Here is a 24533-nt window from a genome sequence, read left to right on the forward strand (position 1 = left end):
TTATTTTTTTAATCGTTCATTCTATTGATTATCTTTCTAATCAGTCCTTAATTTGTTGTTTATCAAATATCAGAAAACAGTGAGAATCGCTTTCTGCTCATTCTCTGATTTGACCAACTGTCTAAACCAGAAAATAATGAAAGCACACAATACAATTAAAGCAGCACATTCCCTCTGAGGATGCTGAAATAAAAATAAAATACTTGTGACTCATTTCCTGATGACCAACATTATACTGGCTCTGCATACAACATGGAATAATTGATGTATTTTCACAATGAGAAGGTATTTCATGTATATGATTTGGAATCAGAAGCTGTTTGGTTACATGCAGGGAACATTTACACTTTACAGTTTAAATAAGTTTGAATATGATTTTGCACTTCATGTTGTTTAAAGTCCTTTATGTGAACAGCATGCATGTTTGCATGAATCATTTATGCTAGCTCTATTCCGTTTTCCAGTTTCAGTTTAACAAACCAGACTTTGTAATATGTGTTGATGTGATTTTAAATGTATGTTTGTTTTTTTCTAGAGTTTGCTCCTGGCTTATTCTTGCCCTGGTTATGTGTATGATTTGCATAAACACAGGCAGAAATTATAATGACAGAAATCACAGGTGGTGCAAATTGAAATATCTTAATGATATTTTTTTCAACAATGAAAACATGAAATCTTACAAGTTATTCATTTCAGCAGAACACAATCCCACAATCCTTAAACAATTTCAAAGAATCAGAATAAACTAACACATACACACACACACACTGCTGCTACTACACACACACACACTCATAAATACTACTGGATGGAATTAAAATCTACGTGTTGTACTGTGATCTTATTTTTTCACTCTATAGAAACTGAGAGCATGACACTGAACAAAGTTAAATATCATGAAGTAAATAACACTAATCTCTTTTTCTTTTATTTCACAGAGAAACTGAAACATTATATTTGTTCTTATGGACTGGTTTGGAAACGGTGTGCATGTTTGCAGAAAGCAGCATGCACACAGCACAGAGGATGAAACCAAAGATAACACAGAGCCATGGCTCATACCTGTTTGGTTTAAATCTTTAATCAATACACTGGTGCCAGCTTCAATCTTTCAAATGAGCCAAAGTCCTGCGCCCATGAAGCCGACACCAGAAATTTGAAAGATCTCATAATAAAGCCTGAAAATTAATTATAAGTGTTTTTTATGTCACATGTTGAAACATTCGGTAAAGAGATTTTTGTCTGTAAATGAAGGTTTTCAATGCTCATTAAAGCCTTGTATGTACTAAAATGAATTAGAAATGTTTTGTCTTCCTTTTGATTTTTTGTCTTAAAATTCATAAGACAAAAAAAAAAATGCAAGTTTGTTAAAGCTTACATTTTCAGAGCACAGTCAAAGGCAGTCTGTGTTTCTCTGCACTGCAACATGCCTCCCTCCAAGAAGGACGATACCCGCTATCAGCTCTGCACTAAAACCTGGTCTGCTCTGCCCTCTAGTGGTCCAATCGGAGAGCTGCACTGCAGGAACCAAGTCGTTCTAATGTAAAGGAGGAGGGGAAATTAGAGGCAGCTGAACAAATGAGCAGAAAGATGGGTTCATCTGCAGGTCACCATCTGCCCGGCGACCAACCGAACACTGGCACAACTGCAACCGCTGCAGAGTGTCTCTTTAAACACATCAATCCACATGAAGCCACGGGCTCTCATACAACACGGCAGCATGCATGCACAAATATGTGCAAACACAAACGGCTGCAAAACATGAAGGAAAATGAGAGGAAATGGATACTGAAGAGAGAGAGAGGACGACAGAGAGATAGAGAGAGAGAAGGGGGGATGAGAGAGAGAGTTAAATGAAGGGCGAAGAATGGCGTTCATCATCCTGTGAAAGAGGTCGCTTCAAATGTTGAAATTGCTCAGCAACACGCACACACTTACAGATACATACGCACTTACACATGCACACACACCCACACACACACACACAGACAACACACACACACACACACACACACACACACACAGATAACACACACACACACACACACGACAGGCCGGATGGAATGAAAGATGACCTAATGTGTTCTTTAATCAGACACATGTGTGCTGTTACATGGAGACACACACTTTCTTCAAGATACAGGGATGATACACACACACACAAGCAGAAACACAGGCACACAAAGTCATTCTTGCGACCCCCCCCCCCCCAACCACACGTACACACACAAATACACACATAAACATGTACACACATGCACGTAGCATTTACAGAACATAATGCACCAACACACCGACAGAGAAAGATATATCCTGATTGTTTCACCTCAGCAAAACTCATCATATAGAGCTCTGTGTGTGTGTGTGTGTGTGTGTGTGTGTGTGTGTTGTTGCTGTGTGAGTGTGTGTGTCTGGATATAAACCAGTCAAACAGTAACTTTCTCCGGATGTGGTTTTATTGGGAACAGACTTTCGTGGCAGGAGGCCCCCACATCTGGTGCGGTGCAGCTGATCCGTTTAAAAATTAGTCAGGCATTGACCTGGGCAGCCTCCCAGCGGCTCTGCAGCCTTCGGGGTCCTGACGTTAGGTTAACACAAATACAGATTCCATCAGTGCGCCGCGGATCGGGTTTCAGGCCACAGAGGGGGACAATGAAAGTGTGTCATATTTCTTCCTTTGAAAAGCAGAGTCAGCTGAAGTGGCCGGGCTGTGCGGGGAGGGAGTTAACTTTGGACGTGTGGGAGGTTTGTTGTCATTTTTACTGTTGTGATTCTGCTTTGATGCTTTGCAGAATGATTTATACTTGCACCAACAAATGTGCATCTCTCTCTCAAGCACACACACAAACACATAAACATTTATATCGATTTAGTCTTGATAAAATCATTTCACCTCAGGGGAAGTTTTTGGCCTCCAACTCTGACTCCCTGTGAGCTGACCCTGATGTCTGCCTGACTTGAACACTGACATAAACCCACTCTGAGAGTCATAAGGCCCAAATGGTTACAGAAGACAGCTGATAAAATGTCTCAAGTGTCAGATTATATCCACTTCTGTTCTGATAACACTGGGAGTAAAAGAGAAACCCTCTGTGTGAAGACATTTTTATATAATCAACATTAAACAGAGCACGTAGTCTTTGCACTAGGCTTGCTTATCACGGTCTGTTGCATAGACTAGTCTTTATTGTGTGGTTCTCAGTCTTCTATGTCATGTAGCTCTAGCGGAAGTTCAGACAGGAAGACTATAAAGCAATCACAGCAGTTGTTTAACTCTCCTCTCCCTCGTTCAATAGCTCACCCGCTTCCAGCTGCATGCTCCTGAGCTGTCATTGGTTAATCAGCAGCTGCGTCATCCAATAGCTCAGTGGCACGCCCTTATCGTCAACTTTCTGCTGTCTTTTTAAATGCGTCTCTCTCTCCAGCTAGTTCCTCTTGCATTGATGGCCCTCCACCTCCCCATCTCCACCTGGTCTCTGCAAGTCTTCAATTCCTAGGATCATCAACCACCACCACCAGAGTCTGGACTCTAGGGGGATTTCTTCAGCTGCCAAATTCATGCATCCTACACTCACAACATTATCCCCATAGAGTCCTTACGCCAAAGATTTCTGTCAAGTTTCATCATTCATTCAGTTGTAATAAATAATCTTTAATATTCAAATTGTGTCTCTCCTGATTGAAATGGTAGTTCCACTTTTCATCCACTTGATCAATTTTTGTCCTTGAATCCTTGCTCTATCTTGAATTTTCATTAGATTTTTCCCTAAAAAAAGACCATGTTTGCTTCTGTGTGATATCAATCTCAAACTCACTCTTAAAAGGCTTTTTATTTAAGGTTAGTGTAATATAAGTTTTACTCCAACAAACCTGTTAACCACATACAGAGAACATATAGAGAGAGAATGAATCTCTGCTAATACTGATTACTGAAGAGTTTTATTTTATTTTTCTATTTCTTTAAATATTGTTTTTGCAGATAATTTTGGGGACATGTTATGCCTGCATTGATAGGACAGTAGATAGTTACAGGAAGTATAGAGAGGAGAGAGTGGAGGACGACATATGCAACTAATGTGGAGAGTTGGACTCGAGCCCTGCGATGGCTTTGAGTCAAACTGAAGAGCTAAAACCAGGGGCGTCGTAGTGGGGGGAAAAGTGGGACTGACTACCTAGGGCCCAAGTGGGGAGGGGGGTCCTTCATGGGCCTGAAATAAAACATGTTTTCTACAACGCTTTTCTTTTGTTTTGTTATAACTGCAATAAGATAACTCAAATTGTCTGAATAAATAAACAACATTCAGAATTCCTCTCTGGAAAAAAGGGGAGACTCTCTCAAAGAGACGCTCAACGCATTCAAATGAGCCCACTAGGAAAGCGCCCGTCCGTCTTTAAGAGATAGAAAACAGCCTGAGGGAAGTTTAAATTCAAAGAACACTTACTAGACAAACTAAAAACTATAGAGAAAACATTGACAAGTAGTAGACCTCACAGGAGTAGCTCTCACTCTGCTCTGTGAGATTTGCATCTCATGCCTAAAGTGGGGAATTGTCATATTTTCACAGCATCAAGTGTGGCTGAATCTGATTGAAAGTAAACTAGGTTTTTAGAGTTTTATTTGACTTCATGAGGTTAGATTAGACCAAATAATGCCCCCTTGTTGTTACTCAACAAGTCACTTAGCTTCAAATAATCTTGTTTAAAGAGGTGGACAGTCTGAAGGTCAATATTGTGCAGTTACATTTGGAGGAATTAAAATAATAATAAAATAATAATATTGATATGTAGCTTAGATTTGAGTCAGTGAACCAGGATAGTTTTAAGCATATATTTTTGTTTAATGCAAATAAACCAGTATTATAGCAGCAATGTTATATGTTGTAGGGTTGGCTGTGGTGATGGGGCCCACTGGGGTATCTTTTCAGGGGGCGCAGAATTCCTGGCGACGCCCCTGGCTAAAACCAATGCTGCTAGTGCAACACTTAATATTCAGTGGCTAAATAAATGGACAGACTTAATACAAAGCAGACATTTGAGTAATTATAGGATATTATATTCTGATGGTAATAATAGCATTGGCATGTGTATTTTGATATAAGTAGACTTATACTTACACAGTGTTTTACACACATATACCCATCCACACCACATCCCTTCACTGATGGCAGAGGCTGCTATAGTAAGGGACCATAACTGGAACCATCTAAGGACTGACTGACTGACAGCACTGAAGGACACTTCGGCATTTGACAGTGCAACCTGGGATCGAACCAACTACCAAACACCTACCTTACAACTGAGAGATGACCAACTCCACCACTGAGCCATAGCTGCCCCGACATATTCGTGATTAATAATATCCCATGTTACTTTGACATATTTATCAGTCTAAGTCAAAGTAAGGGATACCATCACATTTGAAAGTACATTTTGTCTGTTTTCTTGATTTCATTGTATATTAGTATGTCAGTTTAATGTCAGGGTTCATAACGTGCCTGCAGAAGTCTTTGTTTTCAGCCGTGCACAGTGTAAGCTAGGCAAATGTTCTGTATGATACTGTTTACTGTCAACACTGAGACTATCTGCTTTTGTTAATATTATAATTAAGATATGGGAAATAAGGAAATGCTTAATTTATCTTTCTTACTTTTGTTGATGTTTGATATTGAAGTGTTTATTTACGTCTTCAACAGCTGGTTTTAAGCCTTAGAGCTGGATATAGTTTAAACATTGTTTTCAAACTACAGGGCCGTGCATGGAAGTAGACTAGTCAGAGTGTTGACGAGCGGAAACAAGTGAACAGAAAAGGAGCACTCGAATGAAGGGCTGAGACGGAGATGATGCATGAAACAGAGATGTAGGATATGCAGAGCACATGTCTGAAACCTCAGAGTAATTCTCTGTAATTTAAATGTCTAAATCTTCCCTGTGCTGGTTGTTTCACTACAGTTTCTGTAGAAGCACCTTTGGGAGACAAAGTGGTGCAGACAGTAATTTAGTTGTGTGTATTCAACATCCTGATCACAGTGCGTGAAGCTCTGCCGTCAGATTGACTGAGAGATAATAACTTGTGCAGAAGTGATGGACTACTCTCCAAACAGTTTACCCACGTCTGATCACACTGTGACACCCCGACACGCCGACTCGCCTCCCTGATTCTCCCTCTGTCAGAAATGAAGAAATTAAAACAAGAAACAGGCCGTCGCTCTGTGACAATCCATTTTTTTTAGTTTGAATACATTTTATTTTTACTATAAGTACAGTTCAGTAGTTACAAAACGAAGCATCTGCCATGAGGGTACAGCAAAACAAAAAGAGTGTTCAGCTCACAAGACAGGTTTTGTACATAATATGTGGAGTGGAATGCTCATTATAGCTGGTTCAGAGAAGGAGAGAGTCCAAGCCAGACTCTCACCGTTAATCTCTCGTCTTTACACCCACAGAAAACTGAGATAGGGTCAAAGGTCAAAGCCATCGGCCAGCGCCTCAGGCAGGAGTCGTCTGATTGGTTCACTCAGACCCTATTTTCAGATTTCCTCCCTTCAAACACCCTGTTATATTTCCCCACAACCGTTACTCTCTCTCTTCATATTCCTCACTCTCATGATTTCGTTTTGAATCCCCTCTTTTTCTGGCATATTGATATTGAAAGACTGGTTAATTGTAATCTACATAAATCAAAATGGGAAAGAATACAGGCTGTACTGCGGTAGAAGTTGGAACATGAGCGCTGAATATGAGTCAGGCTGAAGCAGTAACAGGCCTACGCTGCAGGTCAAAGGGTATTTGCATACAAAAAGAAATCTGGGTAACAATTTGTCAATGCCACATACAGTATAGAGGTTGATCAAACTGAAATAAAGAAGTATTATATTTGAACTGTACATACCGCATTAGAATTTTTCTCTGGGTTCACAAAAAATGACGTAGAAACATTTCACAATGCCAAGGGACACACAAACACACACCTTCAGTTTAGTTAGTTAGCTAGTTTTGTACTGTATAGGTTGGATTTATAATACTATCACAGTGCAAAATACTTCTGAGAACCGAAACAAATGAAAGAAACAAGAAAGGATAAAGTCCCTCTATGCATAATGGATTCTGTATATATGGGGGCAAATATGTTTGCAGCACAGGAGACGATTGTCATCTTTTTCCTCTTTTTTTTTGATCAGTAAATGAAGAAGGCATTAATGTACAGTACATATAAAAGTTCAAAATAAAATCAACCCTACGTCCTACAGTCTAGCACAGCTACATAGCTTTGTAGAAGCAATAACAGATGACTTGTATCTAAGGCTATACACAATATGTCTTTTTTCCAGTTTTTTGTTCATTTTTTCTCACCTTAAAGTAAATACATCAAACCATTTTCAGTAGTCAGTAACACTGTGCAACAATGATGGGTGGCAGTATTTTAGAAACATCTGCGACAGTAAAGTCCTTGAGGTTGACACGAGAGATGAAGAGAGAGGGGTGGAGGGTGATAAAGAAAGAAACTGTTCCCCCTTTTTTTGTTATTAGAGATCTTAATTTTTTTTTTAATTCTTCTCTGTCAAACTCTAAAAGGATGCCAACCTTTTGAGACTGTGGCCATGTAAACTACTGTCACCGCTTTGCTTTTCCTTAAAACTTCACTTTTTTAACAACTGTATATCTCTCTATGTACAGTAAGCGCCTACGGGGGCTGCGTTGAATGATACAGAACAAGAAAAAAGACAAAGGGAGCCATATAGCAGGGCGAAGGCCTCAAATAGCCTGGATATGGGAGTAGGGATACGTATTATAAGTACATCTAGGGCAGTTGGAATAATCTGTCTTCATCACAATCATCATTAGCACCACCATCATCACTTAAAAGTCCACTGTCGGTATGTTTTTCTACCTGTGATACAGGCGTATTTCAGGAAACAAACTTGAGCTGTAGATTGTCTCACGGTGCCCTGTCCTTCATCAACCACGATCAGAGTGATGGATGGTCATGTGACATAAATAGTGAGTCTATGACAGCAGGTAGGAGAGCCAGAGGAGGCTGGTCTGACAGGTAATGTGCTTGGTCTCTGTCAACAGTCCGGTAAAGTTTCTATTCTACAGTAGATTACATTCCAGGTACAATACAATGGTGGTGTCCGTGGACGTGAAGTAACTGTCTGCTTCATTTAATAACAGGAGAGGAAAGTCTTAGAAAGCGTTTGATTAAGCACTACACTTCAGTCCTAATCAAAAAAAAGACACACCTTTCTAGCTGCAGGAATGTATCAGAGATTGCGGTGCCAGTTACAGGAAGTGCTAATCAGACAGGTAGTTTCATCAAAAGAACAAAATCAAACCAAAACATTGTATAAGAGAGAGAAGACAACGAAGACAAGGGGCATTCAGACCACAGGAGACAAAACAGGGAAGTTTCCGTCACTTTGTTTGCAAAAGTCATTAGGTCCATCTCTCAAATCCGTCCGCACAGGAAAACTGTCCCAAACTGTCCTTCATAAAGTTCTCGCCTTCTCTTGACTCTGACGGTAGTATGTGTTTTTTCATCTTAAATAAAGTCTTTGTTATAGTGTATTCCTTCATTAATCCTTCATCCTCCTCCTCCTCCTCGCCTTCATCATCATCCTCCTCCTCATCCTGCCTTGCTCCGGTGTGGGACGTTAGTCTTTGTTTACAGCGTGGGCGTCCAGCCCCTCTGGGTCGCCTAGGTTATGGTTGTTAGGGTGGTTAAGGTCGTTGTTAAGATGGTTGGGGTCGAGGGTCAGCGCGGGGTCATGGGTCATTGGCTGGTCCTCCTCTCCTACCCAGAGATGCACTATGGCCAATGAGAGAACAAGAGGCAGATTAGCACCACGGACCCAACACACAGACACACACACGATAATGACTGCATCATACGGTCAGTGGGGCCAAAGACTGTCAATTTATCACAGAGTGTGAGGCGTCATATCAGCCAAATTATAGACACAAATACATATCATCACTTCTCACAGATATCTGGGAATCATTCTACATTGTTTTCATTTGTCTAAGCTCTGAGTATACGACATAGGTACATGAGAATGTGTTTATGGTGCCAGCTCAGCAGGGTTTAAATATTCAAGGCTGTGTCACTTCTCTGTGGCCCTGTTTTGCTTGCAAGTCCATGGATAATGGCAGGGTATGAAGCCACTTTTTTATGCTTGAGTTTTAAAAATGTTAAAGGGCTTCACACATCTGCTTCATGGGAAAGGTTATCAGGAGAGGAGTGAGAAGATCTAAAAAACTACAAAAAAACAACACACTGTCCACCTTGCAAAAAAATATTAATTGGCATCATTTTGGTCCTAAAGGGTGTGGCTACAAGCCTGCAGCTAATCAGCATCATAGCATCAGATGTGGGTCAATAAACAAAAAAACAACCTTCTAACTAAATATGACAAACAACACAAAAATAAAAAAAAAGGAACTAAGCAATACATTGTAAATCAATACATTTAAATAAATGGACAGTCCAAATATGGAAAATAATCAAAACCAGAAAGAGTGACAATCAATCAAAAGGAACAGAGGTGGAACTCAATATATTTTCACCCACAGTGACATAATAGGTACAAAGAACTAGGACCAATATGTTTTGCAAGTTTAACAGTGTGCAGGATTTTTGTAATTCTTTTATGCTGAGTGTTAAGAATTTTTTTTTCCCCACAAACAGAATTCATTTAAATTCTTGTGTATCTGATGAAGAGTAACTTTTTATTTTTTATTTTGATAATGAAACTAGAAGTATAAATATGCTTTGGTCCTCCTGGCTATAAGCGAGAGACTGGTGATTTGTTCCTTTCTTTTGTTTTTTCACTGACACATTGAAACCAATATGTGTGTCTCTTTAAGAACTAAAATAGCAAAAAAAGACCATCAAGCAACAGGTTTTAAAAGGTCTATGTTGTGATATTTGATGACTAAAATTGCTGCGAGGGGTCAGGTGTCAGACCAAACTGACAGTATGCTGCAGAAACAGAAAATATTCACACTGAGTGATACACAACACAGTTAAAAGACAGCAGGTTGAGGTTTTTGTCGGTGAACATTATTATATTAAAAACAAACAGGACAAGATCAGCAAAGATAGGAGATATATAACTTTGACAACAGGGGGCGCAAAATTAACACAAAAGAAAAGCTCCTCACGGGAGCTTTAAAAATGTCTTTAGATTCTATACTTCAAATGTTGTAGACCATCAAAGATACAACTAACACCAGCAACAGAGAAGCCTTTTAGCTCACAGTCTCAAATTGAACCTTGTGTTTTTGTGTTTTTTATTTGACTTATTTGTCCATGTTATGAAGTTTGCCCCTGAACATAGTGCAGACAACATTTTCCCAATTTATGACTTTACTTTCAATACATTCACCACTTTCAAACAGAGGTTGATTAAATGTTTAACCCTCTTATTGCAGCTTTATTTGCTTTTAGCTGTATTGCATTGTGTTATGTGTCCACCTTGATATAGACTGCCACAATATCTCAAAGTTACTATAAACAGGATTTAATAAAGGGCTGCTGTTTGCATTAGCCAGGTCAGCAGAGCGTTCATTAGTCTGCTACACCTACAGTACAGATCTTCCATTTACTTCTTCCCTGTCTATATTTGCATTCTCCATACACAGCAGCTTACACTGAGAGATTGTGATCAGAGAAAAAATAATCTTCTAAAATGATATGAGGCACTAGCACATTATGGTTATGACAACTGGAGTCCTTTCATACTTGTTACAAGCAAGTTGTTTGGCTCAATAAGTGTGACAGGGGGTGTGACAGTGGGTGAGAAGTGAAGTGAGTAATTCTAATAAAAAAAAGTTTGAAGACTCGGTGAGACAGTTGGAAATGCAGAGCTGTAATTAGGTCCCACAGCAGCGACCACTAAATAATACAACTTGTCCCCAGCCCCCCCCCCCTCTTTTTTCTACACTTTCATTCCCTCAGCAACTTCTTAGAAAATTATTTTGCAATAAAACGCCACTGAACACATTTGCATGTCATGTTCTTTTAAAGTGGCGTTATGAATCTGACAAAACCAAATTAAAACAGGGGTTTATTTGTGCTGTGCTTTTGCAAAGACGGAAATGGATATTGAAATGAAAGGAAGTGCTGCCGTAAGAGAGCGAAAATAAAGAGCTAATAACAAGATAAAACATCTCTTAGATTCAACACGGAGTAATAACTCTCTGGCTGTCTGTGCAGGGCCTGATCTGCCTCTGCATCTCTGCAACAAAAATGTACTTTACTGTTTGTCTCATAAGAGCTTTAGCTTTTTAATGCTCCATGTTATTTTCTTTAGATGCTTACAGTGATGCTGAGGAGTAATTCAATATATTTAATCTAATGAATATTATATTTGCAACACATAAAAAACTGAAATGCAGAACATTAAATATGATTCCTCATGTAGAACACATAAAAGAATGAGTAGCTGTGAGTGTGCTTTACAAGACTGATCCCTTTTTTTAGTCAACTAGTAGATCTTTTCTTATCTCCCTTTATAACTTCCTAATAATCTGTATATTGTCATAGCACACTTTCACCACAAGAGGGCAAGCTAAGACAGTGAATAAGACATTGAGTCCTGTAAAAAGATAGTGGAGCATATCCCTGCATTTATTCAGATCTGTTATTTCTCTTTTAGTGGCGAATCACTTTCAGCATTTCGGTATTATTAAGGATGAATAAATATATGAAAGCTAATTTGTCTAAACAAACTCACTGAAAAAAAAATATAGAAGAATGCACTATTTAACATCAAGTGTTCTTTTGATTTCTTAAGATGTACCATGACAGTCTTTGATTTACATACAAAAACCCACATCACTCAAAATAAACCAAAAGTTTCCTGGTTTTGAAGCTTCAAAGTGTCTCGTCTCTCCCTGAGGGCACTTCCTGCGTTTGACTTCCCTGTAAAGAAACTTCCTGTAACGAGCTCCAGATTAGGCTCCATATTTGATTTTCACTGTTCATTAACTAAGCCACCTGGAATGTTATTATTTAAGCACGCTGCTCCTTCTCCCCAAACAACTGCCGCTGCGAAGGGGGAAAAATTTCCTGGCCAACTTTATAGATTTAGCATAACTTCCCCTCACAGTTTTTAATTTCCCATTCGGGGAGGCAGCAGATGCACCTCACAGACACACACAACCTGCCTGGCATTCATTTATCACATGAATGCAAGGCTTATCTGTTTGTTTCCTTCAAAGATTTTGCCCTTCTTAGAGGTTGAAGCAGTGTGCGTTCATGATGCCACATGACTGAAGACTGATACTGATAAAAATGTATGTCAATTCAAATAAACTCATTGTTTTGATCTCATCACAAAGAAAAACAATGGCAATAAAGCACCACTTAAAATTCCACAGCCAGCTCTGCTTTATGTGAAAGAGCAAGTGCACCCTCTTGTGGCATGCTGCGAGATAACAGACAGAGACAGGGGTGGTTATTGGAGAGGAGAGGGCCCGGGAAAGGAAAACATATGGTGTGAGGACACACAGCTCCAGGATCCATCCACTGTTAATACATGTGTCATGCTTAACAGAATGGATAAATGGGATGGAGGATGGAACAATGGCATAACACTGCACTGTGAGCATGTGTCGAAGCCTGCCTTGGGATACAGTGGACTGCGTGTGTGTTTGTGTGCACAAATAAGTGTGAGTGTGTGTGGTCTCAGAGGCATCACCTCACATTAATAGCAGTCTGTGAAAACATCACACAACAGGCACTCACCAAGAAGAAGCTGGCATTTTGCAGCACAACACCCTGCCATTCTACAGACTGGTAGTGTGGCACATTTGCGCAGCATTTCTTCCTGTTAACACAAATGGCTGCGAAACACTGGTGCCTCTGTTTCAGCAGATAATCTCTGTATTCTTTTCATGTCTGACGCTGTTTAGGGTTCAGGATTTTAAATGTTAACTTCTTTTTTCACAAAGAGTGGACCTGATCTTAGCAAACATCTTGTGTTTGGCTTTCAATCATAAGGTGCTCAGGGTTTGAGAGATCTGTCTCTGAGGCTTCTGTCTCTACCTCCATACACACATGGAGTAAATGCATTTTTGTTTGTGATGCTCACACTATTGTTAAAACAGTGTTTATGTTACTCTAGATTATTCACATGGCCACATTGTTCTGCAGGCACACTGTCATCAGCTGCTATCACAGACAGGAGTGGCTCTATATAAACTCCCTAAAGCAGGTTTTTGATTATCCTAAGGAGAATATTCTGGAAGACAGACTGCTGCAATTTTTATTTATTTATTTATATTTGTTTAAAGCTCATTTTACCTCCACCTTCATCCTACTTTACTCAACTTTAAATGCAGAGATAGATATCTGGAATTGTGTATATTAAACCGTAGACTGTATAAAAGAAAGTTGAGTCCCTATAATGTCACCCATTTCTGATGTCTACTGATGGCATATTGGATGTGCTGATTGAACCTTACCTAAGAGGTGAAGTTAAGCCCTTAATTACACCAGACTTGTAACCCTAATATCTTCAAATCTAATAAGTTATAAGAATTAATGCACCCCCTCTACAGTGTGTTAGACCACAAATCTTGATTTGACCAGGATGGAAGCATGCACATTTTTGCTGGAAATATGGACTTTCAAATGAGTGTGTGATGTATGTGGCTTCAGAGACTTTAGCAGCCGGCCTCAAGTGGATACTCAAGGAACTGCAGCTTTTAACACTTCTGCATTGGCTTCATTTCTCATTACCAGAGGACGCAGGTTGCATAAAACCGAACTTGAGGGCACATCAAGGTGGTTTAACACCTGAGGTGGGAACCCCACAAAGGGTCCTGCTTGGTCGCTCAACAAATGACACATTAAGGTAGTGTATGTTTTTATCTCTCTTTTTCTTTCTCTGATTAAACCTTGAGTTTTTGTTTCGAGTGCGACTGCATGTTTGACATATTCAGGCCTTAAAAGTATCCAAATAAGACAAGTTATGATCATAGGACTTGTGATGTAATGTTTTGAACGAGGAGGGGAGAAACAGTTCTCTCTGTCAAGGGAGAAAATAGCAGTGTCTTAAGGCAACTAAGTCCTAAAGCTGTGGAGGAGACTCAAACCTTGTCGTCTATTTTAGAGGGGGAATCAAGTTACCAGTGACGAAAAAAGTAAGAGGAGTAAAACAACAGGCGTCTAAATATCCTGGTAACATTGGATGAACTGTCCCTGTCCCTCTGTGCCACTGAAGGTGTCTGTGGCTCTTTGTTCCCGCTCTCAGGCATCCCGGCCCTCCACTAGCAGAAAGTGTTGTTCTTGGCAGAGCCCTGTCTCATTGTACAGCCCAGTATTTATAAATATGTAAATATGAGCGGCACCAGGCATAACACGGCCCGCTTGTATACACCGAGGAGGAGCGGCAAGGAAGTGAGCATGCAACCCCCCCCCCCCCCCCCCCCCCCCCCCCACCAGCCCTCTAAAATTGTATTTTTAGATGGTTTTAATGAATACAGGATGTTTATAGTTACCATTCCCTGTGATTTGCACAAAAGACTAGAAAAATCCACATCCACCCTGCCACCCCTCCTCTGCACCCTTCCCATACTCCCCCTCCTCCTTCCTCCCCCCCCCCCCCCCGATCCCTCAAAGCACTACTAAAAAAGAAGAAGGGGTGAGGGAAAAAAGCAAATTTGTGGTGAAACGCAGCAGGATTGTTGTGCTTTCGACTCAGATCCTTATTAGACAAACATAGTGTGGTGTTAAGGTGCAACAAAGAGTGACGAAAACTCCTGCGTGCAGGTGGAGAGCGGGGGAGGAGGAGGGGGAGTAGCATTTCGAGAGAGAAAAGACGAGATGTGCGGCGGGAAGGTTCCTCACGAAGCGACATCAAGGAGGAACGCAATTTGTGTGTTATTTCTGTTTTTTAAAGTTGCAAAAATAATACAAAAGCTGAATCAATATGTGCGAGGAGTGGGTAAAAAAGGTTACCTGTTCTCTGTTGTCTGTGATAATGTGTTTTTTTGTGCGCGATGACTCCATGTCAACTTGTTTTCTTTTTATAAACTCAGTTTTGTTTTGCTGCAAACTCTCAGGTCTAGTCGGAGGTGACGCGTATGACAGGATGGGAAGATTCAGAGGAGAAGAAGAAAAGGAAAGCAAGCAAATTGTGAAAAAAGAATGATTGCAGTTGGGGAAACACAATGAAGTGAATTTTAGTGGCCTCTTTCTATCTTTCGCTCTCTGACTCCAAAACTATTTCTGAGGCTAAAAGATTGCCGGCTTGATAATACCTCCGCTGAGCAATTTAAGCCCAAACACTCTGATGCTACAATCTGTCTTCTCTGCCTGATAGCGCTTTTCTCCCCTCTCCTCTCCAAATTACTTTCTTTCATATCTAATTATATTTGCTAATGATCTTATAAGAGAATAATGGAATGTGCTTGATCTATTACCTTTTTTTCAATACATAAATACAATGCGGGGGGAAATGACTATTGGAGACAGGAGGAAATGTTTTTTTTAATGTTTTTGATGAGAGGGAAAATGAAGCTGGGAGCTGCAGGGTCATTAATGGGAGATGAACACAGAGGTCATCTCTCACATTCGCTTTGACATTTCTCTCATCTGACGTGCTGAAACAATCACAACCTCATCCACATCCTCCATTGTGCCCCTTTGCTTTAGCAGTTTCTCGCTAATCTTGCAGATATCCACCTCGAGTCTCTTTGATCTTTTAATGGAAACATCGAACTTTGTTAGGGGCAAATTAGGCCTCACTTGTTTATGTTCTGCTTTTGCATTCAGCCTCCAACTTAGCCTCCAATCTTAACATGAGGCCATGATCAAGGAAACAAGGGAATATCACCGGATATTGCCTCGCCGTTCTTTCTGAGTGACTGAGCACTATCAAACAACACTATCAAGCTGCATTATGGGATGTGTGCAAGCCAGTATTTGTGAAACCTTAGCCTTGGCTTCAGACTATAACACACAGGACACCTTTTTATCTAATAGGAGTCTTGCAATACAAATGCAACAGTCGTATGCCAGTGCCAGCTGAATTTGAAGACAATCTGAATGTTGATCATGGTTTTGTTTCTTGTGGTCATTAATGTTAGGCTTTAGTGGAGGATTCTTCAGCTAGTTCAAAACGCTGCAGCTCGAGTATTGACTAAAACTAGGAAGAGGGAGCACATCTCTCCAGTGCTAGCTTCTCTACACTGGCTCCCAATAAAATGTAGAATAGAATTTAAAATCCTTCTTTTAACCTACAAAGCCCTTAAAAATCAGACACTCTCGTATCTTAAAGAGCTCATAGTGCCCTATAACCCCTCTAGAACTCTACGCTCCCAACATGCAGGCTTGCTAGTTGTACCTAAAATCTCTAAAAGTAGTATGGGAGGTAGAACCTTCAGTTATCAGGCCCCTCTCCTTTGGAATCATCTACCAGTCAGGGTCCGGGAGGCAGACACCCTCTCCACTTTTAAGAGTAGACTTAAAACTTTCCTTTTTGATAAAGCTTATAGTTAAGCTGGATCAGGCTTGGACCAGCTTTTGTCATGCTGCTATAGGCCTAGACTGCCGGGGGAACTGGCACACTGACACACTGGGATCCTAGCTCACCTTCTTCCCCCCAACCCCTTCATCACTTACTTTAACTCTGCCTGTCCCATTAAAGTTACTAACCATAGACCTTTCTGGAGTCCCTGAGCTCCATTGTCTCGTAGATTCCTCTGAGCTGCCGTTGACGTCCTCCTGCTGTGGACGATCTGGACTCCAGCTGATACGGACGTGCTGGACTCCAGCGGCAACAGCTTCTACGACTCGTCTCATCACTATCACCTCTCTCTCTTACTCCCCTCTATCTGTCTTTCCAGACCCAACTCAGTCGAGGCATGATGGCTGTCTAACATGAGTCTGGTTCTGCCTGAGGTTTCTGCCTGTTAAAAGGAAGTTTTTCCTCACCACTGTAACTAGCTAAATACTGCGATGTGCAATGCTCATGATGGATTAAGGTGGGGTCAGACTGAGTCTTACCCTGTCTTGGTGTTGGGTCTCTGTTCATAATTTGACATAGTGTGGTCTAGACCTCCTATGTTTGTAAAAGCGTCTTGAGATAACGTTTGTTGTGATTTGGCGCTATACAAATAAAGATTGATTGATTGATTGATTGATTGACATAGTGACGTCACAGCATCATTCAAAGCTATCCTATACACATCTTAGTCCAGTATAAACCCATCCATGGCATTATTAGATCCACTCTCATTGGTGTGTTCAAAAGTATGACACAACCTCTGCTTGAGGAAGCAATCAGGGGTTGCGATGGGTCACAAAAACAAGACTGTTACCCAGGAGACCAGGTTCCTGTGTCAAACAAAGAGCCAAAGTTGGGCTGACACTCAGTGTTAACTTAATTGTGTGACACACAAGAGCCAAAAGCAAAGCGACGTGGGATGACAACACATGTGAGCCTCTGATAGCTGTGCTGGAGTTTTCAGTTGATTCTCAGCCCAGAGGTGTCAAACACTTTGTTACAGCTTTCAGCATCTAAACAGACACACAAGGTCCTCTCACTGTCTCTGTATGACATGCATCAGGATTTAATAATGTAAACCAATCTGCAACAATGTTTGATTCTGTGATCAAATGCTGTCATAGGCAAAGAAAATTATCTTTGCGTGGTGTTTTGAGGTGAAGGATGCACCAGACAACATCAAACCTTCACCCAGGACTGCTGGTTCAAGTCTTGGGAATAATGATATAACAAACACAATGCATTTCTTTTAAAATAATACTGCCACTTCAAAAGAAATAAAATGTGATCACTTATAAATAGAGCATGTATTTTAATACCATAACATTAAAAAAATGACCTGTAGTTTATTGGATGGGTGACTGGTTGCTAATTGACATACCTTCCTGATCTTTTCAGGCTCGACAACTTTAGACATTCTAGTCTGTGACTCAATTTATTGCCTGTTTCACAATTATTTAATATCTCTGCTGCACTGATACCTGTTTTCTTAAAATCAGCATCATAACTCAGTTGTCGTGACTTGTCCTACTTTTGAGCAGGTTGTTCACTGTATCTCTCCATCTTTTCATCCCCTTGGCACTGTGGTGGTGAGTGACGGCTGGCCTCAGTCTTGTGAGGAACACTGGCTTTACAGATTAAGTGGAGCCGTCTGTTGTAACAGATATTAAGATTGAAGTATTAAACTCCAAAAATCCCTCTTTTTATAGATGTATTTCAAGGAAAACCCCTGTCTTATATGCAGGTCAATGCAGTATTGAAAACAGTAATGAGACCGAGGTGCGGCACTAAGGGTTTGGAGAACTGCACAGGTAAGCCATCTTTCTGAATAATGCTCGCTGCATATTGACGTTCAGATTTTCACTCTGCCAGGGTTCCTCCGTGACTTCTCTCTGAGTTCAGATCATCTACAGGTTTTCACAGAATCATAGAAAGAAAATACGTCTAATTATCATCCCCTGCTCTGGGCTTCAACTTACATTTGCACAATCCACTGGCCTTTAAAATGAATAGCTCTTCTCTCTTTTGGATGCCAAACCCTTGTCCCGTCCTGTCCCTCCCTCTCTCTCGTCCTCTTAAGCCTCTTCTCCATCCTCCATTCTTCCCTGCTTTCTCTCCCCCTCTGTTCATTTTTTTTTCTCTCCACAGGCCCTGGGACAAGCCATGACAGGCACTCTAAACCCCCTGCATTAATGGAAGGAAATGGCATTCGATCCCTGTTTGATCTCCTAATCATTTCTGCTGAAATGATAATTAGTGCCCTTCCAATCCTCCCACAGAGGAGGGGGATCGGGGTGGGTTGAGGGGGGAGCGGATAAATACATAAATAGAAAAAAAAATCCTCTTGTTTTTTTAGACCCCAAATGACATCTTTGTCACCAAGCCGGGCATGTTCATAACCAACAAGTGCTTTCCTCCATTGCAAATCTCCCGTCCTTCACAGAGAGGGAGAGAGAGAGTGTGAAAGAGAGAGAGAGAGAGAGGGAGAGAGGGGGATACACACTCAGACACACAGAGACACAGAGCCTGGCCTCTGCTGTCTGTGATTCTTTTCAGCTGACATAATCCTGATTGATTCGTTCAGCAGATAAAAACTGGGTCCACTTCTGCCCTTTTACTGGGAGGGCTGGAACATAATACGGCCTTTTATTCAGCAACAATGTAACATAATGGCGTTGGAATGTGCAGGGGAAAAAAGGCCACATCTTAAATGCTTGTGACACACTGTGCTTTGAAAGAGCCTGTAGTCTAATGTAAGAGAGAGAGAGAGAGAGAGAGAGAGAGAGAGAGAGAGAGAGAGAGAGAGAGAGAGAGAGAATGAGCAAAAGAAGAGTGAAAGAAATCAAGAAACTGCCAGATTACCAATGAGCCCTGCTTCTATCAGACCAAGCCTGTTATTTTGGAAAACTTGAAAGAGTCATTCTTTTTGTTTTCTGTTTTTCTGAGTGTGTACTCTCAGTTCCGTGAGTATCTGTCATCCATGCAGCCTTCATGTTCTCACAAGAAAATGAGGGATTTAAGCTCTCAAGTTTCCTCACCCTCACAAGTATCCATCTTTTACTGAGGAGAAAGCTTTTGTTCATCAGGCAGGGATAGGTGAGGTCATCTCATCTCCGCAGACTACAGCAACTATTCCGCCTCCTTTTCCTTTTTTCCTGGTCTCTTTTTGTTGAACAGATTTGTGCTTACATGATCTAACATCCATCCCTCATTCCCTCAGACACGGGCGGAGGTTAAAGGCCAGAGCAGTGGATGTTTGCGTGAGCGTGTTCGGCCGTACGCTCTGAGTCCGTCTGCACTGGAATCTAAAGTGAGCTGTAACAAATTGGGTTTGTCTTTTCTAAAGGGGCTTTTAGTCTCTTAAAAAGCCTGTCTGAGCTGCGTTTACGGCCACAGCTACCTCTTAACTCTCACTTTACAGAGTTTCTTTAACATGGTTATCTGATATTAAATGTGCTTCAACTTACAATAAAGTGTGTGTGTGTTTTTTTTTACTGCAGATGGTGTTTCTCAGCTTTGTTACATTTCTGTTATATCTGTTGAAAGCCTACGGAAAGCTATTATGACTGCACAACTATTTCTATGTCTGCAAAAAAAAGAACAAGAACAGGAAGCAGGAGAAGAAGATAAATCTAACAAAGGTGTATGTTGCAATATATTCATCTAATGGTTAGCAGAGGTTTATGATAATTTAGAGCTGCAAACTGCAACACATTCAGTGAAACAATAATCATTTTCAATTAGTGTAAAGTTGATCATTTGAGAGGTTTTATACCCAACTAGGATCATGCATTATGTGGTGTCCTCTCCCACTTTTTCAAAGTTTCCTGATTGATCAGCACTGACCAGCTACATCCTTGACTCGGCCTTGAAAACTTCTCCTCCACTTCTAGATCTTACGTGGAGCGACACCGAGCACAAGAGAGCAGACGGCCTTCCCGTCACTCACTTGTATTAATTGTAGGTGCTAATCTGAAAGCCACGGCCCTCCCAGAAGCCCACGGTGTTATCCTCACCAGCACGGTGGTGGTGACATATCTGGTTACTAATTCAGTGTGGCGTGAAGCCAGATGGGAGATAGGAAGTTAGAGGGAGACTGTTGATTGGCTATTGAAATGTGTCCCCAAACCGTCTATCTGTCTTTCTGTCTGTGAAACCAGAGCAAGAGGACGGAGGGAAGTAGAGTGATGACACAGTGGTTGATTTACTGTGTGTACAGTAGATCACGGGAGGTAGAGACAATGAACACAGCAGCAAATAGGGCAGTATTATATAGGGCAATATGCATATATAGGGCAGTAGTAAGTATGCAGCCCTGATAAAGTCTATAGTACTCAGTGATAAAGGCAGACAGTGACAGAAACACAGAGAAACCAAGTGCAGTGGTACATCTTAGCTTCTGGTTTCCAACGTTCCCACAGCATTGGGGAAGTTGTCCCAAGCTGCCACAAGTTACAGCAGTTAGTGAGGATGAGGAAGGGTGAAGGTGGCCGAGGGAACTCAGGAGTCGGATGAAGGAGAGATAAGGAGGAGGAAGGTAGGCACTCTGAACGACTGTAACATGGGCTTCAATTTAGTACATCAAGCTGTGGGCACTTATTTCACATTACAGCGCCACCAGGCAAGACTGTCAACATTTATGGGAGCTGAAATAGTTCTCCATTACCTCTTACTGTCATTGTAGACTCTCCTGGAGCTGCTTTGAGCTAAGTCTAATGCTGCACTTGTACTTTAACATTTATTATTGTTATATTGAATCATTTAATAAAAGACTTAATCAAGAAATTAATCTGGAATGTCACCAAAGGCTATTTCCTCACCGGCACACACAGCGGTGTAGTATAAGCTTGAATCATCCCTCAAGTTCAGAGTAAACGTATTCCTGTGTATGAGCTGTCCTTGTATCCTTACAGACACTAGGGGATAGGAGACGATCTATAAGGGAATGAGTGAATGATTAAATGAGTAGGAGTTATAAATCAGGCAAAGGAGGAATCTGCCCCGCGGCCCTAAAGTCCCAGGGGCCAGAAAGTCCCAGGTTTACTCCACATTATCCATTATCCCTGTACTTTAAGTATCGGCTGAGGCAGGTTCGGACCTGTGTCAGAATGTATTTTGGAGGGTTTATCTGATGGGTGGTGCTAATATGTAGCTTTAATTGTCCTTTTTTAGACAGATTAGGGGGAAGCATCAGGAGCTTTGCATACAGGGGAAAAGTGGTTAGCTTTGTGGAGTCACGGTGCACCTGAGAAGCTAGACAGGGATGAAGGTCTGAAAAAAATACTTTTTTCCTTTAATACCAAAAAGAGTAGATCCTGAAGTTGTTCATCTTTATCTCTATAAATACCTTGTATAATGTGCTACAAGAGAACCTTTGTTAAACTACCAGAGCTCTAGTATCACCCTGCAGCAATGAACAGCTCTTTCCTAGAAATATAACTCAGGTTTCTAACAAATCTGAGTCAAACTTTGGTGTGTTTTTTTTCTCTGAAACATATTATTTTAACACCACAGCTTCATAATATGAGCCTCTGCTATAATAACTGTGGTACTTCATAAAAATACAACTATTTAATATAAATCACATACGCAGAAAGACTAGTGTGACACAACATTTAATATTCGTTGGCATAAATTAAAACATGTACTGAATGAATTTTAAAATAATAATTATACACTATAAAACACATTGAAATTAAATTAATACAAGAAATCTTCTCCACAGTTTCATGACCTACAATGTGCCTATTTATATCTTCCATCACCTTATCATTTCATGTAAGCGATCAGTCTTTTTTTGTGCAGCTTCCTCTCAGGTTTTTCTGCTCTCGTTTCTCTCTCTTTTTCCTTTTCTTCTGTTTTGGTAGAATCATGAATTTGCACACACTTTACGACGGTTTAGCATTGCTAATAACTCATTTATTTGTTTCTCCTTTTTGTTTTTTTTCCTTCAACGCGCTCGCACACACTTTCACATCAGCAGTGCATTTTTCCCATGATGTAAAGAGAGAAAAAAGGGAGTGAGAAATTAAAAATGTGGAGCACCTGGCTTCTTTTTAACATGGTTTCACAGGCTTTCGCTGGTCTCTGATGATTCAACAGTTGCTGCTACAAACATCTGCTGCCTGCTCTTAGCAGATCTCAATTAAGACTCACACAGCCGGGCACGCCGTACCCTATTTATGCTTAAGCTTCCTTTTTTCTTTCTCTCTTATTTTTCTTTTTTACAGCATGCCAAACGAGGGAAAGAGGCCAAAAGGTGTGACAAACCCCTCTCAAAGAGGGCATTACAAGACAGAAAGACAGAGATGTTAAGAAGAGGTTGGAGGTGCTGGCAAGAGATTAAAAAAGAGGCACTCTTGCCAACACTGGCAGCAGTTTTAACAAAATAAGAGCAAGCAAAAAAAAAAAAGAGGCAACAACAAACTTCGACAAGCAGCAGCCTAAAGCCCTCCCTCGTTTGTCTCTTTGCTTTTTTTTTTTTTTTAGAAAGGCATCCAAAAGAAGGAGACAAAGAAGAAGAAGGAGTGAGTGTTGATATGATTATGTAAATGTAAACAGGATTTCCTGCCGACTGGAAGCAGTTTTTCTCTCTGACCCGTTCTCCTTGCAAATCTTCCATTTAAGACGAATTCCCCCGGGGAGGCTGCTCCGCCGTTACTTAACGGGATAATTATGATATACTAAACCTTTCCAAGATCAGCCACCACCACCCCCCCACCCCCCCCCCCCACCCCCACACACACACCCATACACCCCTCCTCTTCCATTTCGTCTTTGCCTTCTCCCTGAATCACTCACTCTCTCTCTCTCCATTTCTCTTTCTCTGAGCCTCTCACTCTGTCATTTCCTCTCAGGCCTCTCCTCTGCCTCCTGACTGTCCAGGACACCGACACTGAATTAGATCTGAGCTGGCTGAACACACTTTTTTTGTCTGTATAGATCTGTTGACATTGACCTGCACCCACACTCTCCATGTGTTAAATTCTATCCATTTTATAGACCAATCTCCACAGGAATTAACTTTGGTGAAAATTCAACTAAAGCTAAAATAGTAGAATCATTTCAGACTCAGCTACTCTTACTGCAGCCTCAATATGGTCCACAAAATGAGTTATGGTTTTTACCTTAATGTGAAACATCTATTTTAAAAGAATTTGGGCAAATTAAATATCATCATGATAACTTTCACAGCTTCTTTCCTGTATCTATGATCAAGTATTTCACTCAGTTATATGAAAACCAGCTGATGTATGCTTTCATAAAATTTCACTTTCACTTTTTTTGAGGCAAAGTCATAAATCTGCATATTACAGGAGCTGCTAATTTTCTAACATAACTTTTTTTTTATTGTTTTATTGTCCTTGCTGCTTCCTGCTGCAGTCTTCATTGAATTTCACTGTGACAACTAAAATTAAAAAACTTTTATAATACAAGAAAATGTCACCGATTCCTGAAAACTTAAATTTGAAACTGGAGAAAATGTCAGTGCCTGTTATAGATTTGAATTCATAATATTATCTTTGCTTTAATATTATATGTGTTTTAAAGCTCCTGTTGGGAACTTTCTGTTTGTGTCATTTTTAGCAACCCCTGTTGACAAAGTGATACATCTTATAATTTGCTGATCGTCTCCTGTACATTTGTAAGTCGTGTGTTCTGACAAAAATCTCCTCCTGCTGTCTTTGAGGAGTCGAAGGTATTACTCACTGTGAGTATTTGCTGTTTCTTCAGCATGCTGTCAATCATCTGGTCTGACACCTACCCCCTGCATAGGTTACAGGCATCATAAATTATTATATAGAAATATCTAATGATGTTTCTGATGGTCTTGTTTGATTTTGTCGGCCACAAAGAGTCATCTCTGTAAATATTAGTCTGTTTCATAACCAGTCAAAAACTCCTCACAGGAGCTTTAAAGCAGCATTTAAATCCCTTCAAGCAGCAACTTCTCTTTGCATTGTGCACCTATTACAAACTTCTGATATGTCATCACATGTTGCTCATAACCACTAGATT

The 24533-nt window shown here is 40.6% G+C and overlaps 1 protein-coding gene across 3 annotated transcripts in view; it reads right to left on the bottom strand.

Annotated features, from left to right (window-relative positions):
• The window catches only part of znf536 (zinc finger protein 536), a 267103-nt gene that overhangs the window by 19366 nt on the left and 223204 nt on the right, over positions 1 to 24533 (bottom strand). For 2 of the 3 annotated variants that reach the window (XM_034680915.1, XM_034680913.1), the window contains exon 8: positions 6206 to 8806. The exons of the other annotated variant lie outside the window; for it this stretch is intronic. In XM_034680915.1, coding sequence (XP_034536806.1) covers positions 8652 to 8806 — 155 coding nt within the window. In that variant the 3' untranslated portion in view covers positions 6206 to 8651. Of the gene's footprint in view, positions 1 to 6205; positions 8807 to 24533 lie in introns of those variants that run through there. 3 annotated transcript variants of the gene reach the window in all.

The sequence above is a fragment of the Notolabrus celidotus genome, chromosome 3 (genome assembly GCF_009762535.1).
Source record: "Notolabrus celidotus isolate fNotCel1 chromosome 3, fNotCel1.pri, whole genome shotgun sequence".
Lineage (NCBI taxonomy): Eukaryota > Metazoa > Chordata > Actinopteri > Labriformes > Labridae > Notolabrus > Notolabrus celidotus.